Raw genomic sequence first — 20,268 nt, 5'->3', positions numbered from 1 at the left:
GCAAGTGTCATTGGATCTAATATTTGCTAAGTATAAATTAGTAGAACCTATTCTATGTTCCTAAGGTTTTTATCTTCCTGAGGATAGAAATGAAGAAAGAAATCAATATCTAGAAGGAAATGGATGTTAGTGAACGACAATGGAGTGAGGCCCACATTCCACTTCAGAGGGCCTAGGTTTGAGTCCTGGCTCTGCTCTCCACTGCAGATTGCTGCTAATGAACCCCCCCACCCCCCGGGAGGCAGCAGGTGACAGCTTAACTGATGGAGGCCCTGACGCCTGCATGGAAGACCTGGATTGAACTCCAGGCTTGGGCCCACACCTGGCTGTTGCAGACATTTGGGGAGGAAACCATTGATCTATCTATCTACTTACCTACCTATCTATCCTTTTCTTCCCCTTTCAAATACATTAATAAATATAAATTATTAAAATGCAATGACATTTCAAAATTAGATGAGGCCACTGAGCAAATAGATAGCTTCAAAAGACTAAGTTATGGGAAGAAGAGAGGAGTATCTCCACTTTATCCATATCACAATGACTGGAACTGGGCCAATCCAAACCCAGGATCCAAGAGCTTCTTCAAGTTTCCCACATGAGTGAAAGGACCCAAGAACGTGGGCCATCCTCCACTGCTTTCCCAGGCCACTAGCAGGGAGCTGAATGAGAAATGGAGCATTCATATCATGAATACCAATATGGTATGCTGGTGCCACAGGCAGAGACTTAACCTAGTATACCTATTATACCTCAATGATCCTACTTGGATCACTTTGAGAAGAGTGAATGCAGGCCGGAGAGTGGAAGCTGAAAAAGCAGGGATGAGGTGCTGGGATAACTGGGAAGTGCTGCCTCTGGAGTGTGCAGGCTAAGGGAGGAGTTGAGCTAGCTCCATCTGTGTGGTCCAACTTTCTGACATCAGGCAACCCAGCCAAGGTGCAAGGTTCTAGGGTGGAGATGTTGTGTTTGAAGACATTCTAATACATACCTGAGTGAGGATGGCAGGGAGGCAGTTGGCCTGTGGGTCTGGTACTTAGGAGATGTCAGCGACAGTCATGGGCAGGTTGACCATACATCCCCATCTCAGGACAGAGTCAGAGGGTCTTGCAGAGCAGCTACTGGAGTAGTTGAAGGAAGATCAGAGACTGGGGCCCAGGAGGGCCATGAGCTTATTTCTAGAGGGAGGGTGATTAACAAAGCAGAGGGTCCTGTTACTGTTTGAACAAGATTTGGGGCCCAGGTTCATGTAGATACTCAAACCCCAATGTCTCATGGTAACCACTGATAGATTCACAGTTGGTGGATTGGGACCATTACTTGGTCCATGAGTGGTGACTAAAGGAAGGGGCTTGAAGAAGTGACCAAATTTGGATTAGGTTTCTAAGGTGGAGCCCATGACTGGATCTTGGGAATCAGGAGGAACCACTTGGAGAGAAGGAGAAGTTTGTGTTCTGTTCCATGGGTATCCTTCTGCCCTTTTCCAGCTGCCTCAGCCAATGGGAGCACCAGACCACGGGATGTGCACCCCAGAGTGTGAGACAAAATTCAGCCATCATCCTTCCTACAAAATTCCATTTGGTATTGCAATTGTCAAAGGGAAAAACTGACCAACTCAGTGACTAGGATCATGGTTCTCTTTATCTCTCTTCTTCTTTCCCTCCTTCCTTTTTTCAGAGTTATGGAGAAGAAGAGAAAGAAAGAGATCTTCATTGGCTCACTCCCAGCAGCCAGGAGCTTTATCCTGGTCTTGTACATGGGTGTCAGCATGAGATTTGTTCTGGTGTCAATGTTAAACTCCTGACAATTTGGTGACAATAGGGTCTACCAACTTTCTCCATCCATGTTTTCTCTTTTGTGGAGAATCAACATGTTATAGGGGATGCTTATTTTTAAGATTTATTTATCTTACTTGAAAGAGTTGGGGGTGAGAACAGGTAGAGAAAGAGATCTTTCATCCACTGGTTCACTCTCCCAGTTCGTGCGATGGCCAGAAGCTGTGCTTATCTAAAGCCAGAGCTATGAGCTTCTTTTGGATCTTCCATATGGGAGGCTTTCAGCCATGCTCTGTTTCTTCCCCATTATCAGGGAACTGGATTAGAAGTGGAGCAGCCAGGACTTGAACCAGGGCCCATATGGAATACTAGGTGGAGGATTAGGTTGCGATGCCACTGTGCCAGCCCCTGTAGGGCATGCTTTGAGACTATATAATTATCCTATTCCTCCAGAAATGTTCATCCACTATTTCAGCATCTATTCATGAATTGTGAGTGAATTATTATTATAGTGGCTGCAAAATAGTGATTTTCCAGTGTCACCTTTCCAGCTATTACTGTTTATTAGTTTCTTCCTTGTATTGTAAGGAAACACTGACCTTATCTCTTTGTATCTTTGTGGTATCTTGTATCTTTTCTTTTTTTTAATTTGCTTATTTTTTATTGGAAAGGTAGATATATAGAGTAGGAGAGACATAGAGAAAGATCTTCTGTACATTGATTCACTCCCCAAGTGGCCACAATGGCCAGAGCTGCACAGATCCAAAGCCAAGAGCCTGGAGCCTCTTCCGTGTCTCTCATGTAGGTGCAGGGTCCCAAGGCTTTGGGCCATCCTTGACTGCCTTCCCAGGCCATAAACAGGGAGCTGGATGGGAAGTGGGCTGCTGGGAAAAGAACTGGTGCCCATACAAGATCCCAGCAAGGCAAGGACTTTAGCTTCGAGGCTACTGCGCTGGTCCCATTTTAGTATCTTTTCTCCTCCTCTCTATTGTAGACTAAGAGATATATTTAGAGACAGTTGATTGGCATGAGAGTGTGACAGTTGCCAGCTGAGTCCAACATTTATATAATAACTGTTTGCTTTTTCTGGGGGGTGGCTAATATTTTCATGTCACAAATAGCTACCTTGTGGCATTTCCCTGAATGTGTGCCTCTAGCTTCTGATAGTTGATGTAAACAATGGCAAGCATAAAAATCTGGGGGTTACTGCATTCTGATGAGATGAGCACAGTTGTGGCCAGCGTCTGACAGTGCTTAGGGCTGTGATTAAGTTTCAGATCTATGAGGAGCTCTGCAATGAATTGATGACTATGTTGTGGGGCAGGGCTGCAAGCCTCCCTGTGGAAGTCATGTTTCCTCTGGGCTTGGATGCAGAGAACTGGGCAAGGGTGTGTGTGCTTCCTGTATTAGGAAGTATTAGAAAATCCTGACATCTAACATGATGCCGCTCAATTGTGTGCCCAGTAGAATCCTAAACTTTTGACATCATTGATCCAATTCATTCATTCAGTTGACACAAAGGAGGGTAGTCTTTCACATTTATTTGCCTGGTGCTGATGTGGCTTATGATGTATCTTCTGTACAACAGTGTTCAATAGTGTGGCCCATTCTTTCTTCACACCTTGCAGGTGACATGTCTAAGACCACTTACACAGCTGTAAGTGAGAAGTCAGGGCTTGGACTTGGAGAACACAGAACATTCACCAGTTGGTACATCTCCCGTCTCCTTTTGTCATGGAAAAGCAAGTAACACAAAACCTTCCATTCCAGCCCTCTTTATGGGTACATTTCAGTGGCAATAAGCTCACTTCCACAGTCATCACCACTATCTATGTCCCGGACACCTTCTGTTTCAACACTGAAACCCACAGCCCTTTCAATAATAAGTTTTTCTGGCCTCGTCTACCAAGCTCCTCCTTATCTACCCTCCTCCAAGCTGTCTCAATGACTCTAGGCTGTCCTTCCTTACAGTATCAGCTTTTGGGGAGTTGTGTACTTCATGTCCTCAGGGTTCATCATTGCTGTGGCATATGGCAGAATGTCGTTCCTCTTCGAGACTGAATAGTAATCCACTGTACGTATAAACCAGTTTTTTAAATCCACTCATTTGTTCACAAACACTTGGATGCCTTCTACCTCTTTCGGCTCTTGTGAACAGTGCAGGCTGTATAATTCCCCGCTGAGCTCTGCTTTCAATCGTGTGGGGGTAAATAACTGGAGGTGAACTTAATAGATCATATTGGTGGAAATACTGTCTGTATTCTTTTCAGGAATCCGTCTGCTCTCCACCGGTGCTGCTCCAGTTTACACTCTCAGCGGCAGCAAGTGCTCAGCACTTCCTATTTCTCTCTATCCTTCTTTCCATTTTGGTTCTTTTGACAGTAGCCATTCTAAAGGGCACATGTATGTGTGAGGGGGTTTTATCTCAGGGCACTACTGGTTTGCAGCTTCCTAGAGATTAATGATGTTGGACATTTTTGTGTGCTTCCTGGCCCTTTGTACATCTCCTATGGAGAAACACCTAGTCAAGTCGTCTGCCAATTTTTGGATTTGTTTTTGTTGTTGAGTTTTAAGAGTTCTCTATGCTGGGTGTCAACCACTTATCAAAGAAGTGATTTACAAATATTTTCCTCTGTTTTGTCTTCTGACTGGATTCAAAGTGTTTTTCTGGTACACAAGCATTTTACATTTTTTTTTCTTTTTTTTGCCTCCATCTCAGGTTTCGCATTCAAGAAATCACTGTCAAAGCTAGTGTTATGAATGAAGGCTTTGCCTTACATTTTCCTCCAAGAGCTTTAAAGTTTTAGTCCTTCTTTCAAGTCTAATCCATTCTGAATTCATTTATGTCATCTGCAAGAGATGGCTCTTTATTTAAAGTAACAGTGGCAGTAGCACATAAAAAATAGAGAACCTAGATATCATCTCATAATACATTGGTGCACATAGCTTCAAACATATCTATATTTATTTAATACAAAAGGGACCATAAATACTTAATTACTAGAATTTGGTTTTCTATATAATAATAACATATTATGGATAATTTCATGTCATTACAAATTCCTTTATGAAATTATCAGTCACTATTGAATAAACCATTGTATAGAATTTATATGACAGCACTTTAAAAAGTTCATGGAAAGTGGAATTAAAATATAAGTTCATTTGATGGAAAGTTTCAGACATGTATGCATATGAAGGATCTTAAAAAAGGTGATGAAAAGTATGTCTTATGAAAAACTATACATGCGTTTTAAGGGTTTTTTTTTTTTTTTTTGGTGTGTGTGTCAACCTAAACTTTTTGAAAAAAATTTACTTGTTTTCAAAATAAACTTAATTTTATTTTTCGTGAACTTTTATCAAGAACATGTGTACAGACCTGCTGTTAAGTATCTGCAAGGCTTTACATTTTTTACTATTTGAAAAATGCTAATATAAATAGCATTGCAGTTAAATATTTCCGTATATCGTGATATCATTTCCTCACCATAGAGTTTCAGAGTTTTGGAGTCAAACCTGTGCCGAGAGTTGTGTTGCTTGTCATCACACTGTCCTTCAGAAAGACCTGTCTCATTTCATCCACCTCAAGCAGGTGCCTGCTCAACAAGTTCTCATTTATCCTGCAAAGCAAATCCTTAAGTGACATGTGTCAGTTTGATGCAAGGAACGTTTTTGGTAATTCATATTTTCATTTGCATTTTGGTCATTAGCACAGCTGAGTGATTTATGCTTGCATTATTTATAGTTGAAAACAGAGAAACAAAATGCTCTCTTTGTCATACATATTGCAAATATTTTCCAAAACATATCTGCTTTTCATTTCATTCATGGTATATACGAAAATGTTTCATATTTTGGTGGTCACTGTGATCATCAATTTCCTATGTTGGACCTTCTGTGCCTTCTTTGGAAAAATCTTTCTCAATCTTGGAATGTGTTATTACTCTTCTGTTTTCTCTACAACATTTATATTATTATTTAACTAGTTTATGTAACTGAAATTTATTTAGACCTATGGTATTTAAGAAGTATGCTTTATCTTGTCAAATGTTCCAACACAATTTGATATCCAAAAACCAACTGATTTCCAGCTGCCGAATTCATACTGGGCAGAACTTGTCTTTTCATTTTGTCCCACTGATGTACATCTCTGGCTCTGTTACCATATTTTTAAGTCCATATAGTTCTGTAGAATGTTTCACCATGTAATGGAAAGAAATTTGTCCCCTGGCCATCCTGGTGTTTTTCCACTAGTGATTTCTATCCAGCTGTAGTTCAGGATTCCTTTGCCCGTTTCTCACTCCCCTAAAACTCTCACTGGGGATCCTGTTGGAACTGTGCTAAATTGAGATTATTTGTTTATAGATGTTCATAATGTTGACCTTTCTCATCCAGGAACATAGGTCTCCCCATGTGTTTAAATCTTCTTGTGTCCTTTGATAAAGATCCTTTTCTTACAGATTGTAGAGAATCTTATAAAATTTATAAAATTTATTTCCAGCTATTTTTAAAAATTTTTGTTGCCATTGTTAATGTTTCTCTTCTTTACATTTTCTACTAATCTCTACTGAAACAGGAGAAACATTTTGACTTCCAAATTTTAAGAGGTTTGATAGTTTCAGTTTGCTCATTAATTTCAACAGTGATGATTATTTCATCCTCTGATAGTCATCATGTTCTTGGTTTATTACTTAAAATGTTACTAAGAATGTTCTTCTTTTCAGTTATATTGAGATGTAATTGAAAAAAGTTTTTAAACTCACACTTGCTTAACATGTTCAGTGTAATGTTCTGATAGACATGGCTTAATGATTGACACACAGTCAAGCAAATTGACATAGCCACCACCTTGCATGTTTATCCTTCTAATATGTGAGAAAACTTGTAACAGACTTAGAAAATTAAAGTGCAGGTGCACTTATAGGCATTATGGAGCTCTACCCCATTTAACCCATCCTATACAAACAATGTGGAAAATGTGTATAATCCACCAACCCTAGAGTCTATCAGCTATTTCCTCAAGTGGCCCTGGGACTGACTGGGAGTTGTGATTATTGTCAGTCCCCAACATAGACAGAAGGGATCCGACTACACATTTCCAGCCCAGGAGAGATTTGAAATTCACAATTTGCAATACAGTTACTACTGAATGTATGTGGGCTTCCATATAGTCATCATGTCATGAAACTCCAAAACATTTATATGTTAGGGTCCATCTGCACACAGTATGTGATTATTGACTATAATCATCATGCCATTCCTGAAAGCTCCAGAACCCATTCAATGTAGATACCTGAAATTTCGCACTATTGGATTAGCAACTACCTACTGCTCCCAACCCTTGATGTCTATTAATGATCCTTCTATTACTTCCAAGAGTTGGACTTTTTTTCCAGGGCTATCCATGGCATAGCAAATGGCAAGATTTCTGCTTTTTCAAGGCTGAATAACACTCCAGTGTGTGTATGTTGACCATATTTCTTTTTTCTTTCCATGTTTTGATGAACACTTGTCTTGGTGATTGTGGACAATGACACAGTGAACATAGATACCACTTTAAGGGAAGATACCACTTTAAGGGAGTGATTTTATTTTCCATGGATATGTTCCAATAAATGGGATTACTCCTACAATAGATGTATTTTTAATTTAAAGTACTATTCATTTTGACTTTCTGAAAGCCATCCTTTAATGTGTAAGATTTGTGTTACCCTGATGATTAGCAATTATTTTTTAGGATGTATTCCTTCTGTGTTCTTTTCTTTTTTATTTTTAAAATTGTTTTTAATTTTTGATGATTTTTACATAGTTGATTAGGGTCATAAGGGTCAAGGACTACAGGAAGGTGGGTGAGATCACCATACCGACATTCCCTTTTTTTCCTTCCTGTATCTGGGGGAAAGAGGGAGATAAGGGGAGAAGCCACACCCAGCCTCCCAACCATCCCAGGATTCCCAGTGTGGGTAAGGGTCAGGTTCTGAGGGTCCTACTCAAGAGGTTTTAATAGTTCAATAGTTCTGAATTACTGCTGATCATGCCACTCCGAACACAATGAAATGTCTCCAGAATCCACTGGTTGACACAGTCCACGTTAAAGTCTCTGTTTGCCCAGATATTCACTGCCAACACTTGGCTAAGGTAGTTGATCAATTTGTTCTGTCCTCCATCCTCTGTTGTGGTATCAGGTATCCTCTGCAGACTCCAATGTACTGCCATATCTTCTGTCTGCACCTGGACATGCCATCCACTTCTCTGTCTAAGCCACTAGGAGGCCCAGCTCTGACACATGTACTCCATAGTCAGACCCCAACTCTCCATAGTTAGGGTTCCGAGTCCTACAATTCAGCTAGGAGGATCCCCAAAGAAACCTCATCCTAGTTGATCCCAGACCTGATTCTTGTGTGTGCTTGCCAGTACAGGATCCAATTCTGTCCGTTGCCCCAATCAGCTTATGCATATGCTGGTGGTTGCAATTACTGAGTCAGTTCTGCCTCCAGCCCTGTGTTCTACACGAACCAATGGGTGTTGCAGCCCAGCCCAATCCTGCCCACCACACACTCAGCCTTCACTTATACCAGTAGGGGCTGCAGCCTAGTTGGAGTGACCCACAACAGCCCCCACCAGGCCTGCCCCCTGTTGTGGTTCTAGTGCTTGCCAGTATGTACAACCGACTGGTCGAGTCCATCCAACATCCCATTCAGCTCTCATACATGTCAGTGGGCTTTGGAGCCTAGTTCAACCCAAACAGCCTCACTATCCAGTCCATACTCATGTGCTGACTAGTGCCACTCTCTGTCTAGCCATGTGATTATTTTTTAAGATTTATTTATTTATTGAAAAGGCAGATTCACAAAGAGAAAGATCTTCCATCCACTGGTTCATTCCCCAAGTGTTTGCAACAGCTGGAGTTGAGCCAATCCAAAGCCAGGATCCAGAAGCTTCTTCCAGATCTCCCACAGAGGTGCAGGGTCCCAAGGCTTTGGGTCATCCTCCAACTGCCTTGTCAGGCCACAAGCAAGGAGCTAAATGGGAAGTGGAGCAGCTGGTACACGAACTGCTACCCATATGGGATTCCAGCATGTAAGGCGAGGATTTAGCCAATGGGCCATTGAGCCAGACCTGATTAGTGATATTGAGTGCCTTTTAATATACCTGTTGGTCATTTCTATATATTCCTTGAAAAAAATGTCATTCTGGTCTTTTACCTACTTTTTGATCATGTGACTTAAGTTATTTTTGGTTTTGTTCTACTGTTGAGTTGTACGCATTCTGTATATGTATTTGGATATTAACATCTTTTTTATTGTGGGTTTGCAAATATTTTCCCCCTTTCCATATGATTTCTTTTTATTTTATTTTATTTTATTTCATTTTCTGTGCAGAAACATTTTTGGTTTGATAGAGTCTCATTGACTTATTTCTGCTTTCATAGCCTGAGCTTTTGTAACATTGAGGAAAAAAAATCTTACCAAGATCAATGTTACAGAATTTTTTAAGTTTTCTTGTGTGAATTTTTGATCTTGTAGCCAAGTCATCAGCCATTTTGAGTTGGCTTTTGTATATGATGTAAGATTCAGGTTTCTCTATATGAACTGCCTTTTTTGCACATGCATATGCAATTTTCCCAGCATTGTTTATTGAAGAGCATGTCTTCCCCTCTCATTGCATTCTTGGCACCTTTCTAATGGATTTACTTCTAGATTTTCTACTCTGTTCCATTGGTATCCATGGTTGCAGGCCACTGTCACTTACTTGATGAGTATGAATTTGCAGCAATATCTGAAACTGGGAAGCATGATATTGCTGACTTTTCTTCTTGTTAACAATTACTCTAGTTGTAGATGAGCTTCTGTATTTTTATATTCTCTAGTAGGGTTGGTGGGAGGAGTAGGGCTCAAGTAGGGTATGGTTGATCTTTCATTATGACTGCCAGGGGTGTCACTATTAGCAATGATTATATGTGTGCTTTTGAAAAGCAAGAGTTATAGTAAGAGGTGTGGGGGGGTGCCTATGCAATGACTTCGTTGGCTAATGCTCTCCTTGCAGATGTCAGGATCCCATATGGACACAAAGTTCATGTCCTGGCTGCTCTATTTCCCAGCTAGTTCTTTGCTTATGGCCTGGGAAAACAATGGAGGATGGCCCACAACCTTTTGTGGACCCTGCACCCACATGGGAAACCCAAAAGAGGCTCCTGCCTCCTGGTTTTGGATTGGTTCAGGTCTGACCATTGTGACCATTGGGTAGTGAACCAGCAGATGAAGAATCTTTCTCTCTGTCTCTTGTTCTCTCTGAAGATGTGCCTTTCCAAGAAAAATAAATTTAATTTTAAGAAAGAGAGAGAGATCTTACATCTTCTGGTTAGCTTCCCAGATGGCTGCAACAGGCCAAAACCAAGAGCCTGGAACTCCATCCAGAACTCCCATGTTGGTGGCAGAGACCCAAGTACTTGGGCCATCCTCTGCTTCTTTAGCAGGGATCCCACACTTTCTTCTTTGCATACTTTTTTTTAAATGAGTACAACCAAGCACGACTAACATGGGAAAAGCTGATCAACTCTCTACACTCTCAGTATGGTCCATGCATGGGGTCAATCCATGACCATAGCACCCTACGTGTGACGCTCTCGAAGTCTGCCCTGGGGGGTAAACCATGTCCAGTACTGTGATCCATGTGGTGAAATATTAGTTCTCTTGTTTGGAGCCATGGCAACACAAGTGCAGCTCAGCATCCACATTCCATGGAATCATCTGTTCTTATGCTTCACCTGGCCGAAAGGTCTCCTCTCCCTGCTGGCAGCTATCTGGAATTTTGCCTGGGTCTCTTGCCCAGGCGATATCATGGCGTTTATGTGACCTTGCAGCATCACCTGCCATTTTAAAGGCTGCTGTTAACTAAAGCTCCCATGCAGACTGCCCATAGCCAAGGCATCAGCACGGGGCCACAGCCCTCATTGTAGGGGCTCTCCCTTGTTAGACACTAACAGCTCACCTTTTAGCGACGACAAAGAGCATCAGTGGCTACTCACTGTGATCATATGGGCTGGATGAGTAAGGAGCAAAGCTATACAGTTTGGGCTGCTAGCCAAAACTTCCCTGGAAGCAAGGGATGCTAGTCTGGAAAAGCCAGGGCTGGCCCCAAAGCTTCTCATTCTGAGGAAACGGGCAGGTGCTGCCCAACATGCTATCTCCCCACAGTACATGGGCAAGCAGGGAGTTGGAGTTCATCATGCTAGCTGCCCCACAGCCACAATGGCCCTACCCCAGGCCATGGGCTCAGCCCAGACACTTCCCAGTCGTTTAGATTCTTCCCCAGCTTTAAAATTCCCATTTTTAAGGCAGTGTTTCTCCACCTGGGGCCTTGGATCTACCTACTTTGGTGTCACATGTGTGCTTATTAGCACCGCAGCCTCCCAGGTGTACTCGTTTACCTATGTGCTGTGTAATGTCTATCTCCCTTGCTGGCGTGTAAACCATGGAGAGTAGAAGTTGTTGTAAATCCCATGGTACTCCAGCTCCCAGCACTGCACTGGGCACACAGTCAAAGCTTACTGAACATTGGTGGAACGAATACATTCCTGGACTCCACCCAGAGCTATGGGATCAGAGTGCCTTGGGATGGGGCCAGGGAATCTGCATTGGAAGTAAGTATGGGAGTGATGCTGATGCACTCTCAATTTTTAAAGCCATGTTTCGATGTCATTTGGCCAAAAGATGGGAGCTGTTGTTCCTCGAGGCCCCCAGGTTCACCATCTTGTTACAGAGTTAGGTAAAGCTAACACACTAATATCCTTTGTTAAATTTTCCTTCTAGTTCTGTGTCTCCAGCAGACATTGGTCTGCTGCCCACCAAATGCCAGCCTCTGAGTTCTTGAGTGAATATAGGAACTGTAGGGTTGGCACGCTAAGGGCCTCACAGAGTGAGAGCCGGCCTGTTCTAGGGTGATACTTGTCTCATTGCACTCAGATACAGACTGATTCTTTGAATGGTCTGCTCCCTGTGAACCACTGAACAATGTGGAAATGAAACAGATCCTGGGATTCTCACTGGCAAGCTCATCCAACAAAGATGTACCTTCCCTTAAAAGAAGTACCTTCCCTTAAAAGAAGTCAAATTTCCCAAAGAGATTTCCTGTTGGCTTGACTCCGTTGAGTTTGCTCTGACAATCTGAATTTTCATTGTTGGTTTACAATCCAGCCTTTGGTCTTGGGCAGTCACTTTGCTGTCCCAGTTCATTTCCCTGTTGGAAAAATGAGAAGCTGCAATTGAAAAGTTGCCTCTTCAGGCATCAGCATCTCACATCACACTGTGTATATTCAAATCCCAACTCCACTCTGGATTTACTTTTCCTGCTAATTCAAACCCTAGGAGGCAGCAGGTGATGGCTCAAGTGCTGAATCAGTCCTAGCCACTTACCTGGAAGACCAGGATGGAGGTCCTGGTTCTAGATTTTGGCCTGGAATAGTCCTGGCTGCTGTAGACATTTGGAAAGTGAACCAGCAGATAGGCAATGTCATTCTGTCTCTCTTTGCCTTTCAAATTTTAAAAAAAAAATGAGATTAGAATAGAATCAGCTCTCTAACTCTTTCTTATTAAAGATACCCTAATCTGTGAATCCTTATGCTCATTAAAATGGCCCATATGATTAGAGGAACAAGTGTTTATGGCCAAACCAGTGTTCCTGAGATTCCCTGTGGCGGGTTAAGTAGAATCTGAGATGTATAAAGCAATGCCCCTGAATTCATCCTCCATTTCCATGTCTATCTGTAATGGCAATTTCCATGCACCTCAACAGTATGTAAAAGGCAGAGAAAATGAACAAATCTCCTCTGAATGTGAGCATTTTATTTTGTAGCAGGACAGGAGCCAGGTGTCTCGGTACTGCCTGATATCGGAGAGACTGAATATCAAAGTTGAAGTGATACCTCCTAAGTGAAAGCTGTGGCATGCAAGGAGAGCCCCAGAGAGTGAAGTAATCTCAAGATACCCTTCTTCCAACCATGCCACCCTTTCTCAGCTTCACAAAAGTTCCCCCAAGGGTGGATTGCAAAATTTGGACAATGTTCGCTGTACAACCACATTCCCAGGGACAGCAGCAAACACTCTATGGAGCGACAGCCACCAGCACACCCATGCACACTTTGTCAGGGCCAACTCACACCATTCATCATGACAACCACTCATCCTTAAGTTGTGTTTCTGAAAGTGTCCTTCAAAAATCTCAACCGCTTGCTCCCTGATGTGAACAAGACCAGGGGAGCTCCTTTGATTTAGAGAATATTTATCTGCCCCTGGGACCACACAACTGCTCTCTCCTTCACCTGATTGTCCCCCAAAGCCTTGAAACAGGAACATGACACAGCACTAAAACCATCGCAACAACAAAGATCATGTTTATTGCATTCTTACAATAAACAAGCCCTTTAAAAAATTGTTTCGCACTTGTTAACTTATACCATCTTTGTAGTTGTGGATTGCATTATTTTCTCTCTCCTGTTTAAAGATTTCTCTGTTTTTATCTGGGAGGCAGAGTTACACAGAGAGGAGAGACAGGGAGTAAGAGAAAGAGTGAGTGAGTGAGAGAGAGAGAGAGAGAGAGAGAGAGAGATCTTTCATCTGCTCATTCACTCCCTAACTGGTCAGAGCAATGGTTAGAGCTGAGTCAAATAGAAGCCAGGTGCCCTAAGTTTCCTACGTGGGTGCAGGGGCCCAAGCGCTTGAGCCAACCTACACTGCTTTCTCAGATATATTTACAGGGAATTGGATTAAATGGAACAGCCTGGACTAGAACTGGCAATCATAGGTAATGTCCACACTCTAGACAGAGGACTAATCTGGTGCCAGTCCCAAGTTGTATTATTTTCCAGGGACTTTAGGTAAACAGACTAATAAATTGGCTAAGGTCATACACTGGCCATGTTGAGCTCTATGCAGAAGCCATGTGTGCTGATTTTCAGAATAGTAAGCAGGGCACTGCCTGTGTTGTCTTAGGGCAGAAACTTGGGGCCTTTCTACCAAGCTATTTCCAACCGGGGTTCATGAGTTCCAAGCTTGCTTTATGCTGTTTGCCATTCATGAGTTCCTAGCTTGCTTTATGCTTCTTACCAAGGGCATCCTTGGTAGCTTTGCATTATAAGATTTTCCTTTGGATGTTTCCAAACGATTTTCCCTTCTTGACACTTCATCTGTGTGTAATAGTGCAGCCTGCATGTTAGAAGGTGTGGAATGAAAATGTGCTCCCACACTCTCACTACCAAATATCTTGCTCCACATCAGGTTTACTTTAACTGCATCAAGAGAGTGACTTAGAAAGCAGACTCTGCAAACAAGTGCAATAATTAAAAAAAAAAAAGAAAGAAAAGAAAAGAAAGCAGACTCTGTGGGGCCAGTGTGATGGCATGGCAACCTAATCCTCTGCCTGTAGTGCCAGCTTCCCATATGGGCACTAGTTTGTGTCCCAGCTATTCTGCTTCTGATCCAGTTTTCTGCTTGTGGCCTGGTGGCCTGTGAAAGCAGTAGAGGATGGCCCAAAGCTTTAGGACCCGGCACCCACAGTGGAGACCCTGAAGAAGCTCCTGACTTCAGGTTGACTAGCTCCAGTCCTGGCAGCCATTTGGGGAGTTAACCTGCAGATGAAACATGTTTCTTTCTGTCTGTCCTTCTCTGTGTACAAACTACCTTTCCAATAAGAATAAATAAATGTTTTAAAAAGAAATAAAGCAGGCTCTGTGTAGAGCGGAAGGAACAGCAAACAGAAGCCCTTCAAATATGCTTAGAATCATGATCATGCATCACTCCAGGGTACACATTAGCAAAGATTTGGAAGTAGGAGCACAGCTAGTGCTCCAAGCCAGGCATTCTGATGTGGGATGTATGCACCACCACACCCGGCATCTGCCCCATGGAGTTGATGGATCTGAGATTATTATCAATCACTTTCGCTTAGGTTTCAGGTTGAGCTGTTACTCCCATGTGGCCACTTCCCTTGTCAAGACAATGAACTGAATGACTGAAAGTGAACCTGTGCTTATTTTTTCCTTCCAGAGGGAAAATGATTCCATCGGATCTTGAAAAAAGAATCCTGGAAGCCAAGCAGAAGGTTAGTTTCTATGGGGAGCCTTGTTCAGTCTGTCATACTCTCAGCCTTAGCAGGAAGCTGGAATCAGGTGCAAAGTCAGGATTCAAACCCCAAAACTCTAACATGGGATGTGGGTGTCCCAAGCAGCCTGTGCCCAATGCACACCCCTAGTCCTCACACTCATTTTTTTCTTCTCTTGAGTGGCAGCAGGAACCTTCCTTTGCCCTTATGCCCAAGCTACTTCTGGACGTAAGAGCAACCTTCTGTGACCACCTGAAGATTGCCTGTGTAATAGCATGTTCTGCAAACCAGCAAGACACTGAACCACCAAGCCAGGCTTCATCCTTATGCATGACTGCAGCCCTCCTGGGTTCCTGCAGCCACTGTCTGGGCCAACAACAAGGCCAGGAGAGCTCACACTCTATGGGCAATGCTTCCTCTCAGGCTCCAGGAACTCCATAACCAACCCCCGATGCTTCCCACAATGCAGATGGCTGTGGTTGGGGAAGAATGTGCATTGCCTATTTTTTTAACCAGCTTTTCTTAAAGAATCTTTGAACCCCCAGTTGACATGATTTGGGACCTTCTTGTTTTGGCAGGGATACGTTCCTTTCTTAGTGAGCGCCACCGCTGGCACCACCGTGTACGGAGCATTCGATCCCCTCCTGGCTGTGGCTGACATTTGTAAGAAGTATAAGATCTGGATGCATGTGGATGTAAGTAGCCCTGAGGGACAGGCCCCTAAAGTGTCCTTGCTATGGTTTTCATATGGGGCCCTTAGAAGGAAATTATGTTCCTCTATTTTTTTTAAATGATAGTGTTTTATTTGGGAGGGATGGCAATTGAGGCAAGAAAGGGGCACATAACTCACACCAGAAGTAGTCCAAGACCAATTGTACCTTAATATTTCCAGCATCACAGCGTGCTTGTTTCTGACTGGTACCCAGGCTGAGCATCCACGGCCTGCCCAAAGGAATGACGTCCTCCCATGGTCACGTAGCTGCACATCTGTCTTCCTTCACGGAAAAGACAGGAAGGTGCTGCAACTATGTAGGAAATTCAGTGAACAACAAAAACAAAAAGACCAACTTCAAGTTAGCTCTTCATTCGGAGAGGAAAGCAGGCTGATGACTTTTTGGGAAATACAGACCCCCACAAATTCCTAATGTCTCTGTTTGGCCAGTTCCTATTTAAGATGCTGTGACCTTGTGTTCGAATGAAAAATGAAGCCAGTTTTTGAAGGGTGAGCTGAAGGGCTTTAGGCATAGGTGAGGACTAGTAGCCAAAAGTGCAACTTGAAGACCATTCACTGTGCATTTGATGTAGAGTTTATGCGAAAGCATTGCAAAACACAAGTCATCTGACTTCTGTTCTGCTACTTCTTAGTTTTCCTTCCATTTCCATGAAAGAAGCAAGCTGCAAGCTGATACTATCCCTCATACTTCGAGCAGCACTAGCTGTGGTCTCCCCTTTCATTGGGAGCAGAACACTTCTTAGAACTGCTGTGAGTCCAGGGTTCGTGCACAGTTGCGTTCAGTCTTCTTGCCCTTTCCTGGTGCATGTACAGTGCGAGCTGCCTATTGGGCTGGCAGATTTGCATTTGCTCACTGCATGCAGATCAGGCCCCACCAAGGTAGCTCTCAGGACTGAAGGTTGACTGATGGATTCTGCAAGAGAATTCCAGGCAGCTTGGAAAGAAAGGCTAACTATGTCCAGCTCCCACAATGACTAGGCTCTTTCCTCCTCTGGACTTTCTGCTCAATTTAGGACAAAGGAGTCTTTGAAACAGCTTTTCATTGAAACGTCTCAAGTTTACTGCTTATTCCTATGAACATTAATGCTCACATGCTTTGCAACCAAACCAGGAAAAAAACTTTAAGTGTTAAATGATTGGAAGATTTGATCATTTTTTCTCAAGTGTAGAATTGAAACTATACTAAAACAAAGGAAATCATAACTGATTTTTTCTTTTTTTAAAAAGTATCCCAGAATCCTTTTTACACCAGAAAAGTTGAGGTCTTCAGATGAATCTCTGTCTTGAACTTCTGTTGTTCAAGATCACTACACACATTCCATTCTCCCAATTTGAGTACAGTTTTTTCAGGAATGTGTTGCAACTGCTCAGCCAGTTGATGGGTACAAATCTTTTCTTGCTTGTGGGGCGCCTTTTGTATTTTGTTTGTTTGTTTTGTATTTGACCCAGAAATCATCCAGTATTGCACCTCAGCAAAAGAGGATTAAAAAGCTGTTTCCTCCCCTTGGATCATCTGGCTTGTCAGAGTTTTTCTGGCAAATTGGGGGCTGTTTGATGGCGCCCCCTGCTTGTCCTCTGTGACTCAAAGCCTTGGGACTGTGGATTTGTAGTTCTGAAAACTGAGACATCACCAGGACCTAATGGTGGTGGTGACCAGCTGGGGGAGGATCTTCTTCCATCTGCAGTTGGAGGGAAGGCACTCTGGTTTGGCTTCTAACGCCCACACAAGTGTAGGATCGAGTCTGGGGCCTGAGTGTGGTGTCAGAAGAGGGTGCCAAGGGAATTGTTTTCATTGGTAAGACTCTCTTACCATTTTCACTGGTAAGACTATGAGGAGACTTGTAGAAGTTCAAGGGAATTAGAATTAAAAGGTAAGTTTATTGGTGCAAAAAAGAAAAAAAGTTGGAAATCCGTGCATTGGTGGAGTCCTCAAAAAATTCATGGAAACTACTGGAGCAGGTGTTTGGGCCAATAGTTAGGATGTCCGTTTGGAATCCTCACCGCTTATCAGAGTATCTAGATGGAGTCCTAGCTCTGCTTCAGGCCCAGCTTCTTGCCGATGTGAGCTCTGATATTCAGCAGCGATGGATTCAGTGCTTAGGTCCTCGCCACCGCTGTGGGAAACCTGGGTGGACTCCCTTGCTCCTGGCTCCTGCCTCCTCTAACTCCTCCACCAGCTTGCCACTGTGGACATCTGAGGGAGTGAACCAGTAAAGGGAATAGCTCTTTCTCTCCCCACACTTCTCTGAATGCCTTCATACTGCTCAAATAAATCAACATTTTTAAGTTCATGAAAAAATGTGGATTATAAAAAAATTACACATGAGTTTCAAAATTAATAATAATTAAAAATTAAAAATAATTAAATTTGCCACGTACCTTTTGTCATCAGCATCATGAGAAACACAATTTCCTCATTTGATCTCTTTCAGGCAGCCTGGGGTGGCGGATTGCTGATGTCCCGGAAACACAAGTGGAAGCTGAGTGGCGTGGAAAGGTGTGTGCATGTTTCTGGTTAATCACATCAAGGGTAGACAGCTGATGGTTGGCACCAGACACTTGGCTTCCAGAGGCTCGTGGAGTGCAATGCTCCTCCTTTGTCCAGTGTGTGTGCCCTGCCTTATGCTGTACAGTACATGATACCACCCATTTAAACAGTCATCCGGGGCTCCCTCGAGTGACCCAGACCCAGTGTCGCCCAGACACTAAAGATGCCTAACTTAGTGTGCATGCTTGGGATCTCTGTACCAACACCCAGAGTTGTTGAATCACTGCAGTCCCTCCACATTTTTCTAGAAGGGAAAAAAGGGATAACAGCCTTTGTTTTATTTTAAAAATTAATTCTTGTGCAAAGCAAAGAAGCACGTTGGAATAGGTGAATGTTGAAAGCTCAGATTTAAGGTTTCATGGGGCCATTAGGATTCATGCAAAGTCAGTACTTTTGTCTCATGCCTGTGATGTGGTTCTGATTGAGGCTACCGTGCCACTTTGTATTCAGAGGCTAAGCAGGAGACCATGGACAAAAGGTGTCCATGCAAAGGAGGTGATGTTTGATTAGCCTAAATCACATGCAGATACAAAGGGGGAACAGTACAGAATGCCTGACACAACCTCAGGCTCTGCTTCTACACCACTTGTCCACATGATGAAGAGAAGCCATTGCTCCCCTCACAACACAGCAAGTCAGCTGTACTTACGAACTATGACCCTCCCAACAACTGTGAAGGCCTGCATTCATCAGAGGCTCCCAGATGTCCCGTGGGCCCCAGCCAAGCAACCAGCTGCCTGTGAAAAAGCTTCACACAAGCTCTTCTTTCTCCCCATCCTGGCACAGTGTTTGCTAAGTCCATCAACATTCCTCCCATGGAGCACCAGGGCTGGAAGGAAGGTGCAGCGGGTGCTGGGTGACACCCAAGGCCCGCTCCTGCCTGGGGTACTCACAGGTGGAGGGAAAGGCTGGGAAAGGTTGGTGGCTGGGATTGAGTCCACAGCGCCCTGTCAAATTCATGGGAACAAGGTTGGGAAAGAGTAGCAAAGGCCCATGTCAGAAGGGTGGCTGTTCCTAAGAACTGTCAGCCATGGCAAAGACTGTCCTGGGCATAGCTGAGATGTGGCACTGTCAGTTTCCCATGATCAGTCTGTGTTCTTAATTAGGCATGGGGGTGAGAGCAGGTATGTCTCCATCTCAGGTCAGCCAGTTGTGGGCATTTGTTGTCGTCTTTTGGGGAATCTGTTAATATCCTTTGGGGACCTCTCCCAGGTCAAGTCCCTGCTTCTCATGAAACAAAAAGCAAAAGGAGAAGACTACAAACCAACAGGGAATGGCAATGGACAGAAAGAGGCCACAGCGGACAGCACCTGCTCAGATGATCGTGACAAGAACAGCATACATGCACTTCCAGGGGCAGGGGTTGGGGGTGGAGGGAGCTATCCATACCAGCTTCTGTTGCTTGTGTTTCTGACTGGCCCAGAAAGTGAGCGTCTGTTGTTCTTCCTTTAAGGCCACGTGCCAGCTCGGTGTTAAATACCGTGAGGGCACCTTCCGCATGGAGCCCCACAAAATGATCCACTCTGAGCCACAGGGAAACAAACACCCCCATGCTTTTGTCCTCCACACTGTAATTTGACAAAACAGTTATCTTGGGTCCCAGAACCCTTGCTTAACATCACGGGTCTAGAAATGTGACTAAATTGACTCCTTAAAATATGCCACACACAGAACTTTAACAATCAAGGGGCAGCCAGTGCACCACATTGCACAGAAACCCAAAGCCACCATACCCTTCTTTACCTTCTTTACCCTTCCCCCACCTCCCACCTCATGACTGAAAGGATTGACAGAACCAGTGGAAGCCAGAGGGGGTGTAGTGGAGCAAAGTGCAAGTTTAGGAAGGAAATTTGCCTCACATCATGATATCTTGCATCAAAACCCCTAGTTTAGGACCCCACTAGACATAGAGGAAATTTGGTTCAATTTCATTTCTCAGTTCCAGGGAATTCCTGGCTATTACAGGGGGTCCCCAGGTACCATCCTCCCAATGAAACCCAAAGCCACACCTGACACCCCCTTCAGGAAGCCATCAAACGCTCAGGAGACAGCCCTCTTCCTGCTTGCACTGTCACCCTGGAAGTTGTGTGGTTGAGATGGAATGAATGGCAAGA

At 43.6% G+C, this 20,268-nt stretch overlaps 1 protein-coding gene across 1 annotated transcript in view; it reads left to right on the top strand.

Annotated features, from left to right (window-relative positions):
* GAD2 (glutamate decarboxylase 2) overlaps nucleotides 1–20,268 on the top strand; it is an 83,023-nt gene that overhangs the window by 24,693 nt on the left and 38,062 nt on the right. The window contains exons 9-11 of the mRNA XM_058669598.1: nucleotides 14,819–14,873; nucleotides 15,452–15,568; nucleotides 18,039–18,103. Coding sequence (XP_058525581.1) covers nucleotides 14,819–14,873; nucleotides 15,452–15,568; nucleotides 18,039–18,103 — 237 coding nt within the window. The remainder of the gene's footprint in view (nucleotides 1–14,818; nucleotides 14,874–15,451; nucleotides 15,569–18,038; nucleotides 18,104–20,268) is intronic.

Source organism: Ochotona princeps, chromosome 10 (assembly GCF_030435755.1).
Source record: "Ochotona princeps isolate mOchPri1 chromosome 10, mOchPri1.hap1, whole genome shotgun sequence".
Lineage (NCBI taxonomy): Eukaryota > Metazoa > Chordata > Mammalia > Lagomorpha > Ochotonidae > Ochotona > Ochotona princeps.
This window is presented reverse-complemented; position numbering and strand designations above follow the sequence as displayed.